At 42.8% G+C, this 18,461-nt stretch overlaps 1 protein-coding gene across 4 annotated transcripts in view; it reads left to right on the top strand.

Moving 5' to 3' along the window:
• The window catches only part of Srgap2 (SLIT-ROBO Rho GTPase activating protein 2), a 244,921-nt gene that overhangs the window by 173,398 nt on the left and 53,062 nt on the right, over positions 1-18,461 (top strand). For 3 of the 4 annotated variants that reach the window (XM_042681373.1, XM_042681375.1, XM_042681376.1), the window contains exons 6-9: positions 4,739-4,954; positions 5,563-5,691; positions 14,005-14,229; positions 17,636-17,737. In XM_042681373.1, coding sequence (XP_042537307.1) covers positions 4,739-4,954; positions 5,563-5,691; positions 14,005-14,229; positions 17,636-17,737 — 672 coding nt within the window. The remainder of the gene's footprint in view (positions 1-4,738; positions 4,955-5,562; positions 5,692-14,004; positions 14,230-17,635; positions 17,738-18,461) is intronic. The other variant, XM_042681374.1, reaches the window with a different exon arrangement.

Genomic DNA, 18,461 nt, shown 5'->3' with positions numbered 1-18,461 from the left:
TTCCCAGCCCCCTCCTCCCTTTTTATTATCAAGGTGATATATAGAGGGGTTACAGTTACGTAAGTAAGGTAATAAGTACATTTCTTGTCAAACTTGTTACCCCTTCCCTCATTATTCTCCTACTTTCCCTCCCAGCTCCCCCCCCCCAAGTTGTACAGATCATTTCCAGCATATTATCTTGTGTATGTCATCTGCCTCTAATGTCCATGGATACTTTTTGGGGGACCAATTACCCAGAAGTTAATACTTTAAGTATTTTCAAGCCTTGATAAAGCCCAGACAGAGTCCAGGTGTTTCCAAATAAAGATGCCGTGGGACAAGAGGCTCCAAATCCTGCCATAAGTGGCCAGCTGCCCCTCTGCACCTTCCTCTTTTCTGCCTGAAGGGTCTTTGATATCCCTGACTTGGCATTCTGTGCCAGGGGCTGCTTCCTACAGCTGCTCCTCAGACAACACTCCCAGTGAGCATGCTTCCGCATATGATACCACTCCAACCCAGCCCACCCCCAGGAGCTGGCTAGCTTGTAAGCCATGTTACAAGTGCTATTTGGCTTTTGGCTGATGTTACAAGAATGCTTTTGAAGTCAGAACATACTGCTTTTTAAATTTCTGTAGGATTGTCTGTCCCCATTATACTCAGAGGCTGTGTCTTGGAAAGCCCAGGAAATGCCCACAGGGATGAGTATATACAGAGGTTCAGAAGCCACACAGATTGAGAAAGAAGAGTAAAGCAAATTCTAGATGTGAGAAAGAAAGAATACCCCTTGACTTGGGGACATAGAAGCAACAGCTGCTTACAGAGCTTCTTCAGCCTGATATTCTGCACCTGTTCCCCTGAAACTATGCAACTAATAGGTCCCCATATCTGCTTGTCTGTTTGACTCTAGCATTAGGCATTCGAACAATACAGAGGCAGAATAAAAGATGCTCCTAAGCGCATGACATTTAGTTTTAATATGGAAAAGTAAAGAAAAGTAAAGCAGCGAGCAAAAAATCAGGTGATAAGAACTCCTTCACATGTCTGCACAGACATGTGCATGGATCAGGCTTCTCGGACAGGCACTTAAATCTTAATTTCCAGCAACTCTTGTATTGCTCTCTACATATTTTTTTGTTCATTCATTCATTTATTCATTTTCATCTAGCTCTTGTTTCATAACATGTTATTTTCACTTCTCATTCACCTCTCTGAAGCCATTACTAATAGACTTTTTCTTCTCTGAGTATATTCTGTTTCCTTTAAATTGCTTTTTTTAATCCTGCTTATTTGGAAAAATGTTATTTACCTTAAATGTCTGCTCATATTTTTAAAGTTCTCTGCACAGTGATTTGACTGAGCTGTGTCTTTGTGGGAAGCCTCCACATCAGTGTTTCTATGTCTTTTTTTTCTTGGATGGCAAGATTGTTGAGAGATGGCTCTTTCATCTCCTACTTATGTCTGGGGGCTGAATTGTGAAGGGGTTTGGGCCTTTCAGTGTTCAGTGTGGAATTTTCTATTGATTCCCTTGTTTCAAATTCACCTACCCTATCCTCAGATGAGTTCAGTAATCTCTAGTCCATGGGCCTAAGAAAATAAACCCTCAGCTTTCCAGCATAGTAAAGGAGAGAACTGGGCATCTAATTGTTCTTAGGCTTTCAGTAATTTTTCTTGTTTTCAGCCTCACTTTTGTTCCATTGGTACCAATTCCTCTTTGTATCTCTGAGATATGTATGATCTTTTAGGTCTCTCTACTTCAGGGAGTAAGATTTAAGAAATCAATTTCTACTTGTTTATCTGCATTTTAGAGTCTGCTTCTATTTTGTTGTTTTCCTTAATTTATACCTAAGTAGTACTAATGAAAATTGTTTGAGTATGCATTGGGGAGGGAGCAGAGCCAAATGCATGAATAAAGTGTTCAGTTTTCTAAAATAAAGTGAATTTAGAAGAAGAAAATTTAGACTTATGAGTCTTTCCATAATTTGTAGTTGCCTCCATATATACCTATATATCTATATATTTCTCTATTTCTTAATCTTAACTTTCCTATTTGTCCACTACTTATTTCAGTTTTCCCAAGAAAACTTAAGAGTTTGCTAATAATATTTCTCTCATATTTCCCCAAAGCAAAGAGTCAATGCCATTTAGTGTCATTAAACCATGTGGGTCATCGTTTTGCTTCTAAAGTTATTGTATATATGACATATTTCCCAACTATGGCAAAGAAAAAAGCAAAAGAGGTGATGCTTTTCTTAAGAAACATAGTTTCTTGGGCTGGGAAGGTGGCTCAGTGGTAGAGTGCTTGCCTTGCATGCCTAAGGCCCTGGGTTCGATTCCTCAGCACCACATATGCAAAAAGAAAAAAGCTGGAAGTGGCGTTGTGGCTCAAGGAGTAGAGCGCTAGCCTTGAGCTGAAGAGCTGAGGGACAGCGCCCAGGCCCAGAGTTCAGGCCCCACGACCGGACCCCCCCCAAAAAAAGAAAAGAAACATAGTTTCTTGAAGTAAAGCTTTATTCTCTTTTAATAAAGAAGTTCTTTAAGGGGAAAGGAACAGCATAAGTTGTTGGTTTTTATTAATTAAGTTGTTGTCTGTGGCAATATGCTTTGAGCTTTTTTATCTTCCATGTTCATTCATGTTCATTCTTTTTTATTCATGCACTTCATAAGAGAAAATCATTTTCTTAACAATCATTCACTTTTATTATTATTTTCTCTAGCATTTGACTCCCTTCATCAGATTCATTTGCTTCATTTGCCCTTCTTCAGCCAGGTTAACAGATGACAATTTCTCGTTTCTTATCCAACCCTGGAAAACTGGGGATCTATTTGAATTAATTAGAAAAGAGTTTTAATGCCATTGCCTGTTAATATTGTTTCTCGATAGCATATGCAGAGTATACGCAGAATAGATCTTACAAGAAATGATAATCAGGTTCATAATAAGGTGAATCTGATTTAAAACATTCTGTATCTAAAATCAGATAGAATTTAGACTCCAATGTGCTTTGATTTTGTCCATACCTCAGTATCCTTTATTCCTTCCTCTAACTCTGGATGATCCTAAGGGATTAGCTTGCTCCTAAAGTCCTTCTAACCTTTGTTTTCTCAACTTTAGCACCATTGATATTTGGGGCCAGATCAATTTTTGTTGTTGGGTCAATCCTGTGCATAGCATATTTAGTAGAATTTCTCTCCAACCCACTAAGCAATCCTCAAGTTGTCATAATAAATATATTTTGCCAGATGTCCTCTTAGGGGCAAAACAACTCCCAGTTAAAACATTGCTCAAACACAAGTCCCTACAGGGCCCTGTATAGGCAAGGACTTCTTTGTGTGTATTTAACCTTTCCTCCAAACTAGTTGGCTCCAGTCCTATGCAGAGGAGAATCACAGTTAGTGGCTGAGATCATGGAATCTCCTTCGGAGTTTGACAGCCCTCAGTTTGACTGACATTTAGTAGACATATGACTTTGAATGCCCATAGTTAATCTCTTTGAGCACCATATCTTCATCTTTAGAAATAACATCTTCCATAAAGTTATGAGGATTGGAGGAGATGGTGTGCATACAGCCTCTGGTACACAGCATGCCCTTATGTGGTGGAAATTGGTATTAATATTGTACCCTTGCTACACACACACACACACACACACACACACACACACACACACACACACACACACACACACACACACACACACACACACACACACACACACACACACACCACTCTACTTCTCTCTCTCTCAAAGAAACTTCACAGCATTAAAATTTCAGCACTCTTAAACTTCAGATTGCTTGGTTGGTTATCAAGCATTTAAATTCTCAGATAGAAGCTAAAGGCTCCCCGTGTAAGAACAGAAAGCCCTTGCAGAAGAAGGCAGGTTCCATGTGTTGAGAAGTTATATGTTTGTAAGGACTGGAAACAAACTCCAGTGCTGGCTTCCTTGCTAGGAAATACAACTGAGCTACCTAGACCATGGCTTTGGTGAAAAGTTTGAAAATTGTGTCCCTTTTATTTTATATTACTACCTTCTCAGTTACTGCCTCAGTTACTATTAACATGTCTTTTCTTCTTTCCCAGACTCTCACTTGCATCATGCAAGTCTAAAGTGTTTATAGGGCTGTTGGCTGGATCATGGAATAGTGGCATGAGTAAACTAAGCAAGTGTGTGTGTAGCAGTTGACACAAAGCCAAGATTACACTAAGTGCTCACTTAGTAAATGATAGTTGCCATAGTTGCTGATCTAGTTGTTGTGTGAGAGAGTCTAACATAGATAGAGGAAACAGTAGAGAGAGCTTTTGGAGTCTTTCCCTGGCCCTAATTTTATATATGAAAGGCTAATAATATATATACGCTATTCCACAAGCCACCCTGCCCTTTGCCTTTGGGGTCCAAAAGAGGTGTCATTGCTGCCTGTCTTCTCCATATGGAAAGGTGACTAAGTGATAAGAAATCTTTGGACCAATGTTAAGAATAATGATGACAAATGATAACAAATAGAAGTACATAATGCATGGTGAACAGACATGAAGTCATTTTAATCAAAAGACATATTAGTTCAAGTCCAATAGTGCTTTCCCTATTATTTGGAATGGTCTTTAATATATAATGTTGGCTGAACCAAACATTTCTGGACTTTTCCCCCAGGAGGGTCAGGATATTGCTTCAGGGGGGGAGTTCTGACTGAATCTGTTAGTAAAGCAGGGAATTGACCCCATTGGCTTGACCTCTGGGGCGGGGGTGGGGGTGTCTTGCAGGTGATGAAGACATATCACATGTACAATGCCGACAGCATCAGTGCTCAGAGCAAACTAAAGGAGGCCGAGAAGCAGGAGGAGAAGCAAATTGGTAAATCGGTGAAGCAGGAAGACCGGCAAACACCACGTTCCCCTGACTCTACAGCCAATGTCCGCATTGAAGAAAAACATGTTCGGAGGAGCTCAGTGAAAAAGATTGAGAAGATGAAGGAGAAGGTATGTATGTTCTGTTACCTGTAGAGGCATGGAGGAAGATTCTGGAAAGCAAGATAGATAGCTTAGTAGGTACCATGAAAACCTGAACAAGGGAACTCCAGGCTCCTTCAGTGCTTAATGGCCAAGAGTCCATCCCCTGTCAAGTTCTCTCGAACTTGGGCGTGTGGGCTCCAAGTTTTTAACTCGTAACTTAGACAATAAACAGTAGTCACCTTTCCCAGCCCATTTTCCAAATCCAGGTAAGTGGCCTACACAGGAAGTAGCTGATGGACCCTTGGGTTTGGCTTTAGGCACCAGCAGGCCAGGGGCAGAGGTAGTGATACCTTCTCCAGGATGACAGTGCAAGGATAGAAAAGGCTGTGTGAAGACAGAATCAAAGTGGGGCACACAGCTGAAGGAGGAAGCCTCATTAACCTTCCGTGAGTTGATCTACATTATGCCCTTGAATCTCATTAGTCAGAATTAGAACCCAATTTAAAGCAGGCACGCACAGGGAGTAGCAGCACAGTTGTAGTTCTTGAACATTTCGTACTTTCTTCTCTCAGAGAACAATTTCCCCAATTTAAAAAAAAAAAAAAAGTAAAAGTGAACTTCTGTTTCCTTTTCAGCGCCAAGCCAAGTACACCGAGAATAAGCTGAAGGCCATTAAAGCTCGGAATGAGTACTTACTAGCTCTGGAGGCCACCAATGCATCTGTCTTCAAGTACTACATCCATGACCTGTCTGACCTTATTGATGTAAGTGCTTAAAACTGGGGACCTGTGGGCAGGTCCTCTTTTATGGTTTCAGAATCCTGTCCACATTTCCTCATTTCGTTTTTCAAGCATCTAGGGCATATTGAGAATAATTGTGCAGATAGTAGCCCCATGCTCCATTAAAGGTTTGCTATGTTTAAGACCAGGAGATGCATCTTGCATTTGGTCTTAACCCCTCCTCACTACATTTGAGAAAGGAAGGCTTTATCATCTTTGTTTTTGATTAATATTCATAAAGTTTAGGCGACTTACAGCTAAGTGACAAAGGCAAAATTTGTACTGAGTTCTGACTCCTAAAGTCCATGTTAGTAGCAACATTTGTCAGTCTGCCAGGAAATACTCAGCAGCTTCTCCAGAGATGTGGGGACAAAAGCTAGAATGCCATACTTAACATTTATATAGCACCTCATGTTTCTCAGGAGTATCTCATGCTGTGGTCACATCGCCCTTATGGGTAAGCAATGTGTAGAGGAGAAAGGTTGGAGACTAGGAGGTTATAGGTTTGCAGTGAATTGCAAAGGGTCCTGTCTAGAAAGAATCCAGATGCCACTGATGTCTGACCCATACTTTTTTAAGATGAAACACAAAGGTGGTTGAGCAAAACAGATTAGTAGCTGTTGTATTTTACATGGAGCAAGCATCAACTTTTGTCTTTGGCCTTAAAGGTCAGCCTTGGACTTGGTCTCCTATTGCTTCCCTTTAAGCCTATAATCCCTGTGACCTGCAAACCCTAGTATGGTCCTCATGAGCCAGTTACAGGAGAACTTAGGCAAGCATATGTTTCTCACTTTTTTTCTGGTCATGAAATTGAGGGATCTGGGGTCCTATGATTGAGCATCGGCAGCCTCGTCTCCAAGCCTTCAAGTTGATTCCAGTTTCAAGGCCTAGCATGTGCCTCACTCAGTCCTTGCCAGCACCTTTGGGCTTTGCAAGCCTCTGATCACACTGCATATCCTTGCCTGCTTTGCGGGGCCAGGAGGCACCTCTGGTCTCAGACTTACTATTATATAACTGGGTCATAGAGGCTTGTGACTGAACTCTTCTTGAACCCTGTTTTGTTCCCCATTGCTCCACCCCTGGGCTAGATCATTGGTTTTTAAATCTCACCCACATCAATGTCACTGGGGCAACTTTTCTAAGATACAGGCTTCTGTCTTCATGAGTTTTGATTCAGTAGGGTTTGGCTTCTTCATGCTCTGAGTGTCATTGTTTCACAGGGGTAAGAGGAGCCCTAGTTTGTTCTGGCACCTCTTTGTTCTCTCTGCTTGTTGATGCCAATCTGAACACGTCCTTTAATGGAGGTCAAATCTCTAAACAGGATTCTTTCTCTTCCTCTGGGTAACTGTGCTGCTCAGTATTGGAAGAGAGGCCCTTTCTTAGCCGAGAAAGAGAATCAGTGCACTCTTCTGCTCACTTTGTGCTATATCTCATCTGTATTTAGTTTAAAAACAAAAGCAAAACCTCACCCTTACTCTGCTGGGTGCCACACCTCTTCTATTGATCTGTCCTCCAGTCAGTACAATGCTGACCAGAGGGGATGACAGGGTCTCCTGTGCCTAAGACATAACCAGTCAGCCATAAGACCTTCATCTGACTGAGAAGATATTTTAAAATCAATATAAGATGCACACTATTTCACACCTTATTTTCATCATATTAAGAAAAATGAAACACTGAAAGTCCTGTTAAGAGATTAACTTTATAGGACAATGTGTTGAAAAGGAGACAGTCAGCCACTTCAGTACTCAGCAGGGCACGTGTTTTCTAGAGAATTGTGGGCAAGGCCAGGGAAGTAGCATTCAGACTTTGCTTTCTGTGCTGTTGTGTTTTTAGTTTATTTTGTTTGTTGTTTATTTAAGTTTTGTTTTGGGTTGGATGAGAATAGAAAAGCTGATAATAGGGGCTGGGAAGGTGGCTCAGTGGTAAAGCACTTGCCTTGCATACATGAGGCCCTGGGTTCAATTCGTCAGCACCACATAAGCAGAAAAAAAAAGCTGAAAGTGGCACTGTGGCTCAAGTGGTAGAGCGCTAGCCTTGAGCTGAAGAGCTGAGGGACAGCACCCAGGCCCAGAGTTCAGGCCCACGACCTGACCCCCAAAAAAAGAAAAGCTGATAATATTGCCCTGTTATATAAGTATTCAGTTAAGTAATTGAGGTGAGACTGTGTTCAGATTCAAGGATAGCAATGGAAAAAATAGTATTTATCTGAGAAATATTCATAAACTCTAGTATTGTCAAATCCTGGATAACCATGGATTACGATTCATTAAGAGAGCCATGAAGTCACTTTTATGGATTTGACCTGTTTCTTTTAAATTAGGGGAATAGAATAGAACAGAATAAAATAGAATAAAACAGAGCAGAATAGGAGAAGAAAACCAGGATTCATCACTGGTATGCTAAGCTTTATTTTGTGAAACTTTGCATTAGGTTTGCATATATATGCTTGTGCATTCATTTTTGCACTCATGGATGATGGGAGGGGGAGCATGCATACGTATATGCACACACACACAAATACACATGTGTTCCTATATGAGAGAAAGAGACAGACACAGAAGGAAATATAAGATGTATAGCTTACTGTGAGCTGAAGGGTAAAAATTTGAGGACCACTGTACTAAAAACAAAGGATGTTCTCAGACTTCTCAGGTTTGTGTTTTGTTTTGTTTGTGTACTGGCAATTAAACCTAGAGCCTTGTGTATGCTGGGTAAGCACTATAGCACTGAAGCTATACCCCTTCCTTTTGGTTTTTTAAAATTCTGTTTTTGAAATTGGCTCTTGTTAACCTTGCCCAAGCTGGCCTCAAACTCAGAATCCTGCCTCTGCTTCCCAAATAGCTGGGACTACAGGCATATATCACTATATGCTGTTCTCAACTTCCTATGAAAGTTTCTGGAGAAAAGGAACTAAGACTCACTCTACCTTTGTAGCCCCTGGTTCTTAAAGAATAGGAAAATGATGATAGTCCCTAAGACAGCATTTGTTTTTCTTTTTAATGTTCTTTTGGTGTGTAATTTACCTGTGAGGACTAAAGTTAAGTGCTGCAATTTCAAGAATTTAGACCACTTTGTAACCTATTTCTCTATCAAGATTTAGGATAAATACCTTGGTGAAAGATACATTCCCATTACCTCACAAAATTTTCCTTTTCTCTTTCTAGTCAACCCCCTAATCCAAGACAGTCAGTGTTCAGATAGATGTCTTTCACTGTACAATAATTTTGTAGATATAAAACTGCATACAGATATACAGTATAGAATTTTTATATGTATCTTCTTTTGCAAAATCTGTGTTGCAGTGTCATCCCTATTTTTGGCCTCTAGGGCTGGGATGTAGCTCAGTGGCAAAGCGCTTGCCTAGCAAGTGCAACGTCCTGGGTTCGATCCCCAGTACCAAAAAAGAAAAGACAAAAAAATACAGTTAAAAAAAAACAAAAAACCTATTTTTGGCCTCTATCAATAGTTTCTTCCTTTTTCTTGCTGATCTATGCCACCAGTAGTGCTATGGAAGAGGAGTCAACAGTTAGAGCAGGAGTAAGCAGGGAGCCAGGCAGTGCTGGCATCCTGATCTCAACAGTATCCAGAACTGGCTGGAAGACATGAGGTGATCTTATTTCAGTCCATTGCCATCTGTGTTATGAGAACGAGTCTGCCTCCTTCTGGGGTCTGAAGCTCACTGTGTATTTAAGGCATTGAAGATAAGTGAAAAGAAGTTATTTTTGCCAGTGCCATTACAAAGACACAAGGACTAGCCTCCAACTTTTTTTATAGTATTCTATAAGATTTAAAGTCAGACTGTAAGAATCTACATGAGTTATACAACACACAGGGAAAAACCTCAACTTTGAGCTCATTTGATCACATTTAAAAACGGTAGGCTCTTTGGAATAGAACTTTCCTTCCCTATACTCATATGGCTCACTTGGCCTAGGGTCAGACAGGTGAATGAAAAACAGGGTGTTTGTTATCTTAGGTGTAGCTGGAATGTTGTGAGTGCCAAGTACATGGACAGAGTATGTAGCATCAGTATCATATACACTAAGGTCGCACCTGAAGGATCTTGGTTTTCCTACTACAAAATCTTATCAAGGTCGATATTTTTCCTTCCTGAGATGAACTTGAAGTGGGTGTTAATAACACCCATTTATCTTCCCTCAGTCTTTTCTAGACTCTCTGAGTGAGAATATCAGCTGGTAAAGGGTTAATGAGCTATGGACTCAAGTTATCACACATCTGGATGGGCTGTCATTAAATTCTTATAAAAATTTGATTTCCCCTGAGAGAGTTTTCATCAAACATTTATATAACCCAGAAATGGCCAGGGGATCTCGGCATGGCCACAGAACTCATCAAAAGCCATGGAAAGCATGCATTGTCCCCAATGTGAGTGAAATAATGTGCTGCCTGTACTCACGGGGTTCTCCTGGGAATAGGACAAAATATTCCAATCTCATTTACCTAACCTTGCCAGATATTACTTCTTCATTGGAGGTTTAGTTTTGCCCTACAGATATGTAGATGGTCAAGTCTCTGGGAAACCTATTCCGAATCTCACAGGTTAGTTAGCACTGTGGAGGAGCTAGGGAACACACTGCAAGTGAAACCTCCACTCAACCACATAGAGAAGTTACAGAAGAATCATATAAATAAAGGCAGCCTTGCAGCCCAGGAACACACCCTGCTTTCTTTATATACTACTGGGTAGTGAGCAACACTTGAGGATTCAGTGGCCACATCTCTTCATTTGACTTAGGTCAGCATTCACCCTATGTAGATGACTTCCCAAGAGACCAGAATCTGTACGTGTGGCATCAGTCCATCAACAGAGCTTTACTGGACACCTACTGAGAGCAAACCATAATGAGGAGGGATGTAAACAGAGCCAAACCCCTAAGACACACATTTGGTTGGGGTGATATGCAGTGGCACGCCACAGAATGAAGGGGGTGTTCTAGGGTTCTAGGTCACATGAGGGCCACAGATGAACAGAGTTCTAAGTGGAGGCCAGCGTAATGGTGGCCAGAGATGAAGGGCTGGCTGGTATCCCGGAGGCTAGGAATCTGTTTTGGATCTTGAAGATTGGGTTTAATTCCGACAAGTGAGAGGAGTGGGAAACATTTCAGGAAGAGAAAATGCTAGGAGCTCAAGGACAGAGTTTGGTAGTGCTTGCTAAGTGTCTACATGGTGCCAGAAATGTGAAAATATTTCTCCTGTTAGGCTCACATGGCTCTCAAGGCTCACATGGACCCTAGTTGAGGCTCTGAGGAATTAAGTAGCTTGCCTATGGTCACATAGCTGATCGGGTGTATATATTTTTTCCAACATTCCTCCTTACACAGAGAGTACGTCATTGGAATGGAGCAAAAGAGGTTAAGGAGAGAGGTGATGTTGGATGGGCAGACTGCAGATAGATTACAGTTTGTTCTGGTTGTTTGCCCTTTTTTGAGTTATTTAACTTCACTGAGCTGCAGTTTCCTAGTCCAAACAATTAAGATAACCTTGTCTTCATTGGAGTAATTATGAGGATTAAAATGTAGAATGTGCATAATACACTTTTATACTAGCATATATACCAAACTGAGGATGGTGGGTTTTAATCTAGAAAAAATGTAAAGTATTTTGGGTTCTTCAATGAGAGCAAATAAGTCACATTTTAGAACAGTGAAGCAGACAGCACTGGTAAAAGATCAGGTTGTGAATTAGGACAGAGAAGTGAAAATAAAGAGGAAAGGGAGGTTTCCTAAAATACACAAAGTTTCCATTAGTACTCTGTGTGTGTGTGTGTGTGTGTGTGTGTGTGTGTGTGTGTGTGCGCGTGCGTGTGTGTGCGTGTGTGTGTGCGCGCGTGTGTGCACGTGTGCATGTGCACACTGGTACTGGGGCTTGAACTCAGGGCCTAATGGTCTTGCTTATTTGCTTGTTTATGTTTTTGCTCAAACCACCTCCACTTCCTATAAAGGTTTCTGCCTCCCTCCAGTTCTTCGCCTACCTACATAAACCTTGGTCAGCATTTCCTTGGTTCCACTAGGCTTATAAGCATAGAGTTCATTATCAAGGTCTATAGAGAGCTAGGCAAGAAGGCTTACAGGTTCAAAGGCAGCCTGGCTAGTTCAGCAGCATCTCTCGGAGGAAGAAGGCCCTGCACGTGCAGCTTCCCAATCAGCTGCCTTTGTCTAGCTTCCATTTGCTCTTCCCCTGAACTGAATTTAATGTCTTTCCATCCTCTGGCTCCAGTTATGCAGTAACTGCTGTTATTCTGTTGAAGCCAGGCACCTGCCAGAGCCTGTTGGCACTGAACCCAGAACCCAGCCCAACGGATGCTCTGTTGCTGAGCTTCTTGTCAGATCCCTGGAAGGAGGAGGCATGTCACATGCTTTTCCTTCCCCAATAGTGGCTGTTTCCAATGTGATCATGATGCAAGGAAAGGCTAGGAGGAGATTAATTTAGTGCTTGCTTGTGTAGTGAAATGACAATCAGACATATGGTCTTGCTCTACCCATGGGTTCTTTGATGTTTCTTCTCAGTTTCTAGGACTCAAAGCTGCTGAAGCAATGGAATAGATAATGGATGGCCAAAAAATTTGGATCTCTATGTCTTAGTGGGGGAAGGGAGGTATGGAGTATTCAAAATGCTATTGCAAAAAGACTTTAAGAGATTACATTTAATCCAAGGATTTCTGAAACTTTTTCTCTAGTAGAAGAATTCTTTCTCTAAACCAGACCTAACATAAAAGTCCTAACATATTGAATGTAAAATTGAATAGAGCTGCTTGGTTGAAGGAGGGAAAGACTTCAAGTCCTACTGGTTGGGTTGCCCATTATCTCTTCCCAGGCAGACTGAGCACTAACCCAGGTCTTGAGAACATCTGTTCTGCAGTTTGAAAACCACTGACTTGGTCACATCTGTTCATTATACTGTCCAGAAAACAGGTTCAGGCAGGTAGGAGTCACTTTCCTAAGCTTATCTAATTCTACCTCCAGTGTTGGTTTACCTGTTAGTTGGTTGGTTGGGGTGTGTGTATATGTGTATGTGTACGCATGTGTGTAAATGTGTACATGCATACTAATACTAGGGTTTGAACTCAGGATCTAGAAGTCCTTCCCATTAGCTTTTTCACTCAAGGCTGGCATTCTATTATATGAACCACACCTCCATATCCAGTCTTTTTTTTTTTGGTCAGTCATGGGGCTTGAAGTCAGGGCCTGGACACTGTCCCTGAGCTTTTTCACTCAAGGCAAGTACTCTACCACTTTGAGCTACATTGCCACTTCCTTTTTTTTCCTGTTGGTTAATTGGAGATAAGAGTCTCACAGACTTTCTTGCCCAGGCTGGCTGTGAACCATGATCCTCAGATCTCAGCCTCCTGAGTAGCAAGGATTACAGGCATGAACCACTGGCTCCCAGCCATTTCCAGCCTTTTGCTTGTTAACTGGAGATGAATCTCATGGACTTTATTGCCCAGACTGATTTCAAACTATAATCCTCAGACCTCAGCATACTGAGTAGCTGGGATTACAGGCCTAAACCACCAGCATCCAGCATTGTTTTGTTTTAAATACAGTTGTCTCCCTCATGTTATTTTGTCATTTTTGGTCTAAAAATCAGAACCTATTTCAAGCTATGAATTTCCCACTAACACGTTTAAAATTTGCTTGTCTTCTAAATGTTGTTTCTGTAGGGCAGGCACTTTAGGACAGATTTCCTGCTGTGCAGTTCAGGCCTGTCCTAGAACACTGAGTTGGTGGGATGATGACTAATAGTCAACCTCCCATTCTCTTCTTCTCCCACCTAAAGCTGAATTTGTAAGAATTTCCTGCTGCTGCAGCATTCTGGATTTTTGACCCCTGAAGGCTGCAATAGCCTGGCATGGTTGGTATGTCATGACTTAACCACAGCAACCCTCAAGGAATAACAGGCTATATTGTAACTGTTGAATTTTGTCATAATGGCATCACCAGATAAGTCACAAAATAGAAGAGAATTCTTTAACTCTCAGTCCTTCTCATGTTTAGGGACTAGCAGTAGCTAGTACTTGATAAAATCATGTCACTGGGCCCTTATCCATACTTTTCTGTCTTGCCACATTACCATTCTCTAGGGCATGTTTAAAACCGTTGAATTGGGAGGCAAGAACTGAGAAATCTCACCCAGATCTCAGAAGTCATTATGTCAGCCTTCTTTCCCCTCTACAGCTAGGTTCCTTGAAGTAGTCAGATCTGCCCTGGGGGTCAACTCTTTCTGTCAAGCCTTGAGTTGTCTGTGGTGTGCTCATGTGTCTTCTCCTTCCCACAGCAGTGTTGTGACCTAGGCTATCATGCTAGCCTGAACCGGGCCCTACGCACCTTCCTCTCTGCTGAGTTGAATCTGGAACAATCGAAACATGAGGGTCTTGATGCCATCGAGAATGCAGTAGAAAACCTGGATGCCACCAGTGACAAGCAGCGCCTCATGGAGATGTACAACAATGTCTTCTGCCCCCCTATGAAGTTTGAGTTCCAGCCCCACATGGGAGACATGGTAAGGCCTCCTGCATGCTCACATATACCTGCCCCAGGCACTTGAGTATACTTCAGTGTAGTTTCACTACACAGAGGCTATGTTATCCTGCAGGGAGAGAGCTTCCTACCAGGTATATGAGGCACTTTCCTACTCCTTTGGTTAAACAGCCCATGAGCACCTACTATCTTCTAGATTTGTCTGTGAACTTTGAGGATCGGAGTCCTGAGGTAGCTTACTGTCTGGTAACTAAGGTTGGGAGAGAGTTAGAAATAGCCATAAGGAGGGAACAGCTGGTGTGTTCTAAAAATCATTCTGAGTTCATGATTGTGTAAGGAAAAGTAGAGGAAGAGGCACTCCTAGTGGTGAGGCTGGAAGATGAGCTGAGGTGTGGCCAGGCCCCAGAGGCTTCTGTGGGGGAGGAAAGTCTAAGCAGAGGAATGATGTGATCTTTTGTCATTTGGCAGAGACCTGGAGGATCTATTCTCCTGAGTCTAGAAGATTGGAATGAAGGGTGTAGCTTGCTTGGTTAGTACACATAACGTACCTCTAGAAAGGACAGGAGCTGAGCTGGAAGGTTTGGTACTGATTGGCCCAGGCTTGGGAATGTGAACATAGGGGCCATATTTTGATTTTGTCAACTTCAGTGACTACAATAAAAGGGGTCTAGATAAACTAAAGCGAGAGGAAACAGAAGCAGCATACCTTTCATTGTTCTGAGTCTTTTGTTTACACTTCTTTTGGTTGTACATCCAAAATATAAAGAGGGAACCTCATTCCTGCAGGTAGGAACCACCATTTTACCTACCTATTAATGCAAGGGAGGATGTAATGGGCTTACAAGACAGAAATAAGCAGGATAGACCTTCAGGCAAGGCTGGATTTAGGAGCAGGAAGTTTACCAAGACGGTTTTTCTTCTCTCTTTTCATTGCTATTCTTAGATAGGCCCATATTCCATTGGAGGCAAGCCCGCCTCCTTACAGGCTAAAATCCAGTGGGAAGAGTGTCGCCCTCCTTAAAAGCCTCACATAGGTCTCACTGTGTCTTGTTGGTTTTGATTGGGTGATGTGCTTACTCCAGAGTCAGGTATTGCAGCTAGATATCCATTGATTTACTGAGTATGAGCAAAGAAGAGACCAAAAAGCAGCAATGTTCTCTCACCAGGAATGAGATGTCTTACTTTTCACACTTAGACTAGAAAGCCCTGCTCCAGAATTACAACTGTAGCAGTATAACCAAACAATTCACTGTCATCAGTACACCCCCATGGAACATAGGACATTTCTATCCTGTAGTCAAAAATGTGGAGATGAGTTCTTTTTTATCCTTCTTGAGGAAAACCAGCTTCCTGACAGTTTGTTTCCATTGCTGTGGCTTAGGAGTTGTCAGCATCTGAACAGATGGCAAAGTGAGATTTCAGTATGTGTAATTAGGGTTGGGGAAAGGGATATCACCAACCCCTCCCAGGAAGCCCCATTCCTCACCTGCCCTGGCTTCTGGTCAAACTTGCCTTCCAGTCCCTTTTTTCCAGCTGCCACTAAGATCATTCCCAAGAATCAGCAAAACTTAGGGACTGGCTGAGGGGAGTGATGCATTTTTCTAGTGTTGACTGAGTTTCCTTCTGAGCCAAACAGCTTGTCTCCATAAAGGGGGAATCCAGATGCTGGGTACTCAGGCTCCTCCTCGCCCTGTCAGATCCACATTTCCATACTCCAGAGCACAGCTGGAGTGCATTACCTTGCACCCTGGTAGAGGATCATTGCCAAAGCATGCATCAGCAACTCTGCTGCTTCTTAAAGGAACAGACCTGAAGGTGAATTTCCCTCCATGATTTCTCCTTGAAAAGTCTGGGTTACTTTTTAAAAAATCAATAGCTCATTTTTTTTTTTTTTTCTGCCTGGGCATTTCCTTTATGTGATAGGACTGATCAATGACTGAGCCAGGCAGAGTCAGGGCCAGACCTGGAGCTTTCAAAGGTTTTAGCCTCACCACCATAAGAGTAGAAATAGAAAGAAGTGAGAGTGCAGGTCATTCTTGCTCTCTGCAGCCAGTCTGGCCCCATCAGTGTGGGCTTTCTGTAGACTGTGGAGGCTGCAGGAGGGAGCTGCCTGGAAGTCCTTGAACTAGGGCCAATGCTCGGGTGGCATTCTGACCGGAAGTCCTGAAATTGGCCTAAGTCCCACACTGACTGGTGTTCTGGGGCCCTCAGCACATTGATGCCAGGCACTCCCAGATGTAATAGGAGGTGGTTCCTGGCTCCACTTTTGGTGCCCCCAGAGGTTTATGGGGCTCTGGATGCCTGACTGGTGACATCAGGCAGCCCAAGAATTTCACTCTTGGCACCAACCCATTCTGGCCATTGAGCTTTCTCCATTGTGTCTGCTTATCTAAGAGTCAGAGTAAAGTCAGCCCTGTTATGATCTATGTGTGGGCTTGGGCCAGCCTCTCAGCTGGGGGAAGAGGTCACATCAGTTGGGAGCTTAAAAGCCAAGGAGGAAAAGGTCAAGTTCCAGCCCCCTGTCATTTGAAGAGAGACTTTTGTTTTTCAAACAAGGGAATGGTCTTTGAGCATGTGAATGCACCCACTTCTTGCTGAGGAACAAGGAGCCCGGTTCTGTCCAGGTGTGCCTTTTCAGACAAGAGACAGGTAGCAAGACAACAGGAGCTGCCTCCACATGACTCCTGACTTGCAACCAGCCTTCTGCTCTTCATCAGTCACCCTGGGAACTGGGGGAACCTAATGCTGGAGTCACACCCCTGTCAGGAGACAGAGATCAGCTGTCACTTCATAATAGTAATCCTTGGGGAAGGGCAGGTGACAAAGAGTCCTCTCCCACACAGATCCTGTGCAGACCTAGAGTAAAATAATAGCTCTGCCAGATTCCTTGCCCTCTGGAGCCTTCTAGCATAGCTTGTGAACTCGTTCCCAGCTTCAGGCTCTCTCTCATTGAGTCAGAACTCTCATGCATGGCCCAAATTTATAAACACATGCTGGCTGCCAACAGCAGCAAGTTAGCCTCCTGACCCACTTCTCTCCTACTTTCACTCTGTTACATGAAGGGGGAGGTGGCCACTTGGACCTCAGGCAGGAAATCCTTGCTGTGCCAAAACATTGTGTTCCTAGAGCTGGGTCTGTGGAGGTACTTTTCCAACCTTCCATGGAGCTGCCTGCCTGCCCTGCCAAGCACCAACCTGCAGATGGGCTTCCAAAGAGGAAACCCTTGTCTTTCCAATCATATGCCCTTCCCATTCCTTTCAGGTGTCTATTTGGTCCTAGAAGGGGTCCATACATGTTGGGGTTTTTTCCACATACGAACTGCAAGTCTTACACTTTGAATATGATGAGTTTTGTGAGCAGTAATAGGAACTCCAGAACACCCAAGAGCAGTGTCCTCTTTCTGACCTAGTATTCCTTTCTTCTGGCAGGCTTCCCAGCTCTGTGCCCAGCAGCCTGTCCAGAGTGAGTTGGTGCAGAGGTGCCAACAACTGCAGTCTCGCCTATCCACTCTGAAGATTGAGAATGAGGAGGTGAGTTTGCCACCTAGGAGGCTCAGAGCCACTGTCTGCATGGTGCTATTGGCTTCTTGCTCCTGCCTCTCTGGGAGCAGGTGGAAGGAGCATGCAGAGAATGTCCGGGCTGCCACAAACATTTCCTAGCCAAATGTAGGCTTGGACTTTCCCCCTGATACATCCTGCCCTTGAACTCCAGGAAGTTGCTCTTGCATTGCCAAAGGTTGTGCTCTATTTTGAGCTTTTACAAAATGCTTTTTTCCCCCAACTACACAGTTAATCAAAATGGCACTTGGCAGCTGTGTGAACGATATTGTGTCTTAAAACCACCCCCTCATGCCTGGCTTTTTCTAGCATTTTCAAACAAATAGAGGCCTTTGACTTTGACACTTCAAACATCTCCATCCTCTTAGGAAAAGATGACTTTCTTCTGGCCCAGCATATTTTCTTTCAGTAACTACTTCAAAAGAGCAGTTTGAGTACCCAGCTTTCTGCTGAGCTCACGTGGCTTCTTCCCTTGTATCTCAATCTTATCTTCCTAAGAATACTGGGAAGTAAATGGGCTAGATTAGATTACCAATAGGGGAGCAAATCCATTGACTCATTCAAAGTCATGAAGCAGAACCAGGGGCATTACAAGACTATGACCCCATTGCACATTTTAACTATCTCTTTGTAGGATAGTGTTGATTTGGATTTGTTTTATTCTCTTTTCCTTAGCACATCTATTGTAATAAATAGC

The sequence above is a fragment of the Dipodomys spectabilis genome, unplaced genomic scaffold (genome assembly GCF_019054845.1).
Source record: "Dipodomys spectabilis isolate Male_0828 unplaced genomic scaffold, ASM1905484v1 ptg000069l, whole genome shotgun sequence".
In the NCBI taxonomy this organism is placed as follows: Eukaryota; Metazoa; Chordata; class Mammalia; order Rodentia; family Heteromyidae; genus Dipodomys; species Dipodomys spectabilis.
This window is presented reverse-complemented; position numbering and strand designations above follow the sequence as displayed.